The 7,420-nt window shown below is 30.1% G+C and overlaps 1 protein-coding gene across 1 annotated transcript; it reads left to right on the top strand.

Annotated features, from left to right (window-relative positions):
- The first annotated feature begins 2,712 nt into the window (after positions 1-2,712).
- Positions 2,713-4,912, top strand: LOC114325421 (protein muscleblind-like). The gene is made up of 2 exons (XM_028273493.2): positions 2,713-3,218; positions 4,153-4,912. The coding sequence occupies exons 1-2, from the start codon at positions 3,033-3,035 to the stop codon at positions 4,195-4,197; spliced, it is 231 nt and encodes a 76-aa protein (XP_028129294.1). The 5' UTR covers positions 2,713-3,032; the 3' UTR covers positions 4,198-4,912.
- Positions 4,913-7,420: the final 2,508 nt, after the last annotated feature.

Here is a 7,420-nt window from a genome sequence, read left to right on the forward strand (position 1 = left end):
TTATGCTTCTACTTCATTTTTGAAGCTTTATTGACGACTCCCTTAAAGAGCAAATAAATCCAAAATTTTTTCTCAATACTTCGTGTCCTTAAAAGTGGAAGAGCGCTATTTTCGATTCTTATTTATCGTAAACAAATTAGCTATCGATTTTTAAAAAAATGTTGCTAACTTTGGCCCTAATTGACCTAGGCTAACTTATTTTTTCCTAAGTTCGTATAAAAATGCCATCTTTTAGAATGTGCAAAAAAAAATGTTTGTACCGGCCATAACAAGAAAGTTATTCAAATTGTTTATAAGGAAAAATTAACGAGAATTTTTCATAATTATTTATTACTAATAAGTGCACTCTTTATTAACATTTTTTAAACAGGTTTGAAAGTTTAGCTTATGCTCTTACATTTGACACCTGCAGAGTGGTTCTAACATTCTGTTTTTCTGACTTATGTTATTGCAAAAAAAAGCTCTCTGGGAAAAACAATTTGAATAAAATATAAACAATTAAATGAATCGCTTTGAAATTTTTGTCACGTGTTAAGCACTAATTAACCCTCATTTGACAAAAAATTCAAAGTTGTACACTAATTTTTACAATAGTTATTGCAAAATAAATTTTTTTGAAATTTAGACCTTTTTTCTCAATTATATTAACAATAAATAAGTGTATAAACCTTTGTAATACGTCATTTTAAAGGTTTTTCTATGCTCTCGAATATTTTTGTTCTAATGTAACCAGAAGGTGCACTGTTTTCCATTGATTTGAAAAAAATCGGAAAAAATGCCGTTTTTCGACATTAAATTGTTTATAAATAAAAATGGCCGCCAGATCCTACGCAGGAAATAGTCACAATTTGTTCTCATAGGTATTACCTGTCGAAAAAACGCTTCAGTACCCTGGCTGCTCGAGTGTCATGGAAAAAATCTTATTACCCTGGACTATCAGCATTTGAAACAAAACTAACCAAACTAGACAATCTAGAATCTTCGTCAGAAGTCGAGTTCCTCAAGTAGTTTTTGATTCTTCTCAACACGCTGAATGATCTTTCTCCAGATGGATTAGATGTCATCATCCATAGTAGAATGCGCAAAGCCGTGTCCCAAACCAGCAAATATACAGTGTCCATATTCAGAAATAATGTTGTTAACTGTTTTTCGCGAATGAGTTTTATATACACCAAAAGTGTATTCCTCGGAGGCTTGGTAAATTGGTAATCTTGTTATGATGAGTTCTCTTTCTTCATCAAATATACTTTCAACAAAGCCTTTGAACTGTACCTACACACTCTTCTCCAAAGTCACCGTCTATGTCGATTCGATACTTTTTAGCCAAAATAGAAGCTTTTCCCCTGATTTCTTCATTGGAAACTGACGATAAGTTGTTTAAAAATCCAAATTCTTCATTAAGGTTGAAATAAACTTCGGACCTTTTATTCAATTCTGAATAAAGCCTGTCAATTACAACATTGAATATATTAATCTTTAAGTCTTCTTTGACATTAAAGTGGGGTTCAGTGGATTCATCTTCTTTGTCTTCGCCAGGGAGAGCTTGTATTTTCGGTCGTCTTTTTATTTCAAGAATATAGGTTTCATTTTTAGACAAGTCTTTTCCTCTTTTTTCATAGGAATCAAAGTTGTCTCTCAGACTCAACACTTTTTTTAGGGATTTGTACATATTATATGTTGCAAATCACATTCAAGTGTGTAGCAGTCTTTTGCAATGTTTTACTACTCTTGTCAAAACGTTGTAAAATATCGTACCACATGTTTAGTAGAATAGCATTCTCTAATTTGAAAAATTGTTTACTGATTCCATTAGTTTCAGCTCGCTCACATTTGTTTCCCCTGTATCGGCTGATATTTTTTAATTGCATCGTAGTAGCTCCAGTAGTACTAAAATAGCTTTTACAGCATGCCATTTGGCAGCCCATCTTGTAACGTGTACTCTTTTTGGAAGGAGTTTCTTTTCGTTATTGCTATTTTTGACAATGTTTTCCAACACGGCCCATCTTGAAGTAGATGCACTCATGAAAACGTAAAATTCTTCAATAAACGTTAATTTTTTATTTATTAATAAATTTTAATAATAATAATTGTAAGCGGTAATATTTATTTTTGATATGAACGTTGGTTATTTTAATTAGATTGTACCTATTGTTTATATACAAAAGTAATGTATTCGATTTACAGTAGAGGTAATTATTAATTAATTTTGGAAAATAATAAAAATTAAATTTTTTTACCAAAAAAGTTTTTTTTACAAACAGCTGCGGCCCCCTTTTGCTTGCGGCCCTAGGCCGTGGCCTAGTCGGCCTAGTGGTAAATCCGGCACTGACGTAATAATGCATCTTGGTTGTAAATTTAGTATAGAAACATTTTATATTTTTATTTTAAGTTTTAATGATTATCTAATGCTAAAATTAATGTAGCAGATGAGCGCATTTCGACCGCTAATAAATCATTTTTCTCTCTATATTAAACTAAAATTAGAAATATGTAGTGTATTAATAGAATTAGAATTTTTTAAACCCCGTAGTCGTAGTACCCATACAAAAAACCGGTGGCATCTCGCGAAATAATTCTTTTAAATATTAAGAACAATGCTCCAGCCGAACATACTTAGAGATTGAGAAAAAAAGATTAAAAGACAGTGAAATAACCGTGGAACAGGGAGGGAGAGGAGTCGTGTACTGCGCACACCGCCTGAAGTGGGAAGGACGTAGAGATCAGTCGTCGCAATATCGCCGAGGCACACAGTAGATTTCGAGGCCATGCGGTAGACGCTCGTTCAGACGATAACAATACATAAACCGCTTTGCTTGGCTACTCGCTTGTGCAAGATAAATTGAATATTTTCTTGTTATAACAAAATTTTTAACGAAATTACAGTGTTTATTGGTTGTGTGGGACGGTGTACAACGGTTTTAACTAACTTTGTCTTTTAATTCACGTGCATTCTCGCGATTTGTGACTCCCGCAAATCATTTGTGAAAGTTAACAGTTCGAAGTTAGGAAGCAAGAAAAAAGTCGACTACGAAATGGCAATGGTCACCATGAACAATTTTTTGAACGGAAAAGATTCAAGATGGCTGCAATTGGAGGTATGCCGCGAGTTTCAGAGAAACAAATGTTCCAGGCCGAACACTGAATGCAAATTCGCCCATCCGGCCGCAAATGTTGAAGTTCAAAATGGTCTTGTGACCGCTTGCTACGATAGTGTTAAGGTAAGTGTGTCTTACCATCTAAATCTCCGTTCGTACTTCGTTAATTAGGTAAAAACCTGATGGTCTACAGCGTAATATTAGCGAACAGTATAATTAGTTGCTTCATGAACTCATTAGGATGACTCAGATGTCTGTCAGTGTAAGTTTTCATCGGGCGTGCATGTGTTGGTGGGAGGGGAGCGGGGTCTAAACATATGGAACCTGCATGTGGTTTGAAATTAATAGCATTGTCTGGGCAGGTAAATTATTCAAAACAACCATTTTCCGGTATTTCGAAAAGGCTTTTAGAGTACTTTTACATTATGGACGAAAAATAAAATGAAAATATCAGTCACTGGTAACTCCCGATGACTATTTTTATACATATATAGAATATAAACCAAGATAAACGTAGTTTTATGTTTCATATTAAATTTTTTATGAACATTTCTAATCTGCTTTTCTTAGAATATCGAGTAAACAAATATTTGCCATTGTTGATCATCTTTTATGGTTCTCATAATAAATAAAACTTACAGAATTCTTTGAATTTGTAGATAGAAAGATAGATTACATTCCCAAATTCAATATTTCGAAATTCTCAGATAAAATATATTCTTGCATGTTACTTTATAGAATTTGATTAAGAAATAAAGGAGACAAGTAACGCAAAATTTTTATGAAAGAATATTTCACATTCTTTTATAAAATAAAGTCCTCTGGTAAAAACTTCTTTATTTCGCAAACCAGAGCAGACTTTAGATTGAGCCTGAGTTCTGAAGTTTTTTTTTATTTCTGTATTATTGAGAATAAATCACTAATTTAATTAAAAATACATCATGTTTGAACCTTTTTTGTAGAAAGGACATCAAGTAAAAAAAATTTACTTTCAGAAAAACAATAACTTTCTAAAATTTATAATGATGTATACCTAATATTAATATTTTGCTTGCAGATTTTCCCCACCTATATTGAAACGGTTGCAAAATATTACTTTTGAGTTTTTAAAAATTTTATATCCTGCACTAAGTATTTTTGTTGGTAGTAAGTAAGCCACAAATTTACCAAATTAACAAAGGATCTAAACGAAACGAAGACTTCGGAAAACATGATAAATACCTATTAAGTTTTATTCAAGTTTAAAGATTATGAAAGAAAATGTATTACACCTCTTTACAGTGAGACACCTAATTTTGATGGAGTACCTATGAACCGAAAATTCGTAAAGCGAATACACCACTTAGGCCCATTTGCAGTAGGTACCATGAATTCTCCTTGTAATGAATTGTCAAAATTTTTATTATTTATTATACAACCATTTGCAAATTAATACCATTGACACATACCTACTTATTTCATAAAAAACAATGATTTTTAAATAAATTATGGAATATTGAATTTAATTTACCATATAACCATATATTAATAACCAATAATATTTTAGTAAGTTCTGACATAAACAGTTTATTTACAAATGTACAATTAGTTAAGACTTTAAAAATAATGAAAACAAAATTAGAGAATGATGATCAAAAGAAAATTAGAGTTATTGACCTGATAATGCCTACCTATTTTAAACTAATTAATGCTTAACTTAATTAATTTTAGCTTAACTTATTAAATTTCTTAAGGCAGATTATGCAATTTGCAATTTTTTTAAATTTTGCAATATATTGTTACTGTTTTTTGTTTCACTTCATTATATTTTATTTATATTGACGATTTATATAATTTTAGTATATTGTATTTGTTATTGCTTTTATTTATGATTCTTGTAAGCTTTGTCTATAAAATTGTTAAATTTTTCATGACAATAAAGCATATTTATAATGAATTCTATGTTTCTATGAAGTTCTATGTTTCCAAACAAATATTATTTCTAAACAAAATTTAAAACCCACAATATGGTGGAGATATTATGTAGATGATGACGTGTTCTCAATATGGCCTCATGGATCAGAGTTGTTTGACACAGTCCTAAATAATATAAAGGATAAAGAAGAGACAATAACATTTACCATGGAAGACGAATACCTATAATAAATAATAACACACCTTTCCTTGATGTTTTAATATCAAAGAAAGATACTGGATATGAAATTCAGGTGTATAGAAAACCAACACTCACCAACAGATATCTAAATTTCAAAAAATATTTTTTAACATCTGTTTTATTAAAAGATCCTTTGTCCCTTATTAATAAGTAATTCTACTTATCTATCTACTTATTAACTTACTTAGTAAATCTACTTATTAATAAGTAATTCTCTAAAATACTTTATAGAGTTTGATCAAGAAATTGAAGGAGACAAGTACTTAATGCAAAATTTTTATGAAAGAATATTTCACATTCTTATAAAATAAAGTCCTTTGTTAAAAACTTTCTTTATTTCTCAAACCAGAGCTTACTGATTGAGCATGAGTTCTCTGAAGTTTATTTATTTCTGTATTATCACTAATTTAATTGAAAATACATTATATTTGAACCATTTTTTTGCAGAAGACATCAAGTAAAAAAAAACTTGACTTTGATAAAAACAAACATTTCCCAAATTTATAATGATGAATAATTTTAATATTTTTATTGTAGTTCATCCACCTATTTAAAACTGTTACAAAATATTATTTTTCGGATTTTAAAAATGGTATATCTTGAACCTAGGTATTATTTTGGTTCGAAATAAGCCACAATTTTACCAAATTCAAATTAATAAAGGATCCAATGAAGACTTTGGAAAACATGATACCTATATAGAATTTTATTCACGTTTTAAGATTCTTTAAGATATATCAAAGAAAATTAATTACATCTGATTACTGTGAGACACCTTAATTTGTGGAGTACCGAAAATAATTCATAAAGAGTGAATAGAAAAAGAATTCTTGTAATGAATTGTCAAAATTGTTATTAAATATACAACCATTTTCAAATTATAATAATGACACATTTATAAAAAATACAATTTTTTAAAATAAATTATCGCAAGTTGAATTTAATCCAAATGATATTGTAGTAAGTTTTGTGACATATGGTGTATGAATGTATTATATTCCACGAATATACATACGTTTGTTTTGGATTATCGCGACAACGAATTTTAGTGTGCAACATAAGAAGTACGAAATTCGTTGTCGTGATAATCCAAAATAGACGTATATTCGTGGAATGGGGTATAAACAGTTTATATACAAATGTGCCATTAGATAAGACTTAAAAATAATCAAAACAATTTTAGAGAATGATGATACATTCACAACTAGAATAATACTAAATTTATCAGCTAATGGAGTTATTGACGATAATGTACTTAAGTTGTATGCTTAGAAACAAATAGTAGTACTTACTTCTATACAAAATTTACAACCATGGTGGAGATATGTAGATGATGTGTTCTCAATGTGGCTGCATGGATCAGAGTTGTTAGACACATTCCTAAGCAATATAGGCGATAAAGAAGAGACAATAACATTTACCAAACGCTAACTTTCCCTTATGTTTTAGGCTTTGGCCACAGGGGCGATTTTTTCATTGGGGAAATCATTTCATCTAAAATTGGTGGAGGAGGTAGTCAAACCAATCGCATGTGGTAGAAAATTTAATTATCTTTGTTTTATTCCTATAGGACTTTGTTCTAAAATGAATACCTAGTTTTTAAGTTATAAGCAAAAAAAGTAGAAAAAAAAACGAAATTTTTTGAAATTTTTAAATATTATATTTTTTTTTATTAATGTTCCGAGCATATTTGAGAAGGAGCATAAATCAATTATGTATTATTAACGAAGTTATCACCTAACTTTATCCGCAAAAATCTGAATGCCACCTCTCACATCCACCTAAAAACAAATCCTTACTGGTCTATTATTGTTATACCTTAATAATTATCGAAATGTTTTCGTCACAACACATTCTATAGATAAAATACATACTTATCTTTTCCTACAACAAACAAGTAATTTAGAAAACTGTTTCCATTCTGGGAACTTGTTATACAGAGTGTACTAACGCGATGAGGAGAGATAGCGTACATCTCTTTTCTTCCGAGTGCGTTCTTACTTAGTTTTTCTACGCAGATGAAAAAAATCGCCAAGTCTAATGATATTTTTGACAAACAGTACCTACATAATAAGTTTCCTCTTCAAACAATATTATCTGTCGTATCTTGTTCTAATCTCACTCGCACATTGATGGGTTGAAGAATTTTCTTGTGAAACTGCTACCAAAT

The sequence above is a fragment of the Diabrotica virgifera genome, chromosome 4, assembly GCF_917563875.1.
Source record: "Diabrotica virgifera virgifera chromosome 4, PGI_DIABVI_V3a".
NCBI lineage: Eukaryota > Metazoa > Arthropoda > Insecta > Coleoptera > Chrysomelidae > Diabrotica > Diabrotica virgifera.

Excerpts from the sequence above, each read along its gene's own strand:
- LOC114325421 (XM_028273493.2), top strand. The coding sequence starts at position 3,033 with ATGGCAATGGTCACCATGAACAATTTTTTGAACGGAAAAGATTCAAGA. Across the intron at positions 3,219-4,152 it reads CTTGCTACGATAGTGTTAAG|ATTTTCCCCACCTATATTGA; the intron begins GTAAGTGTGTCT and ends TTTTGCTTGCAG.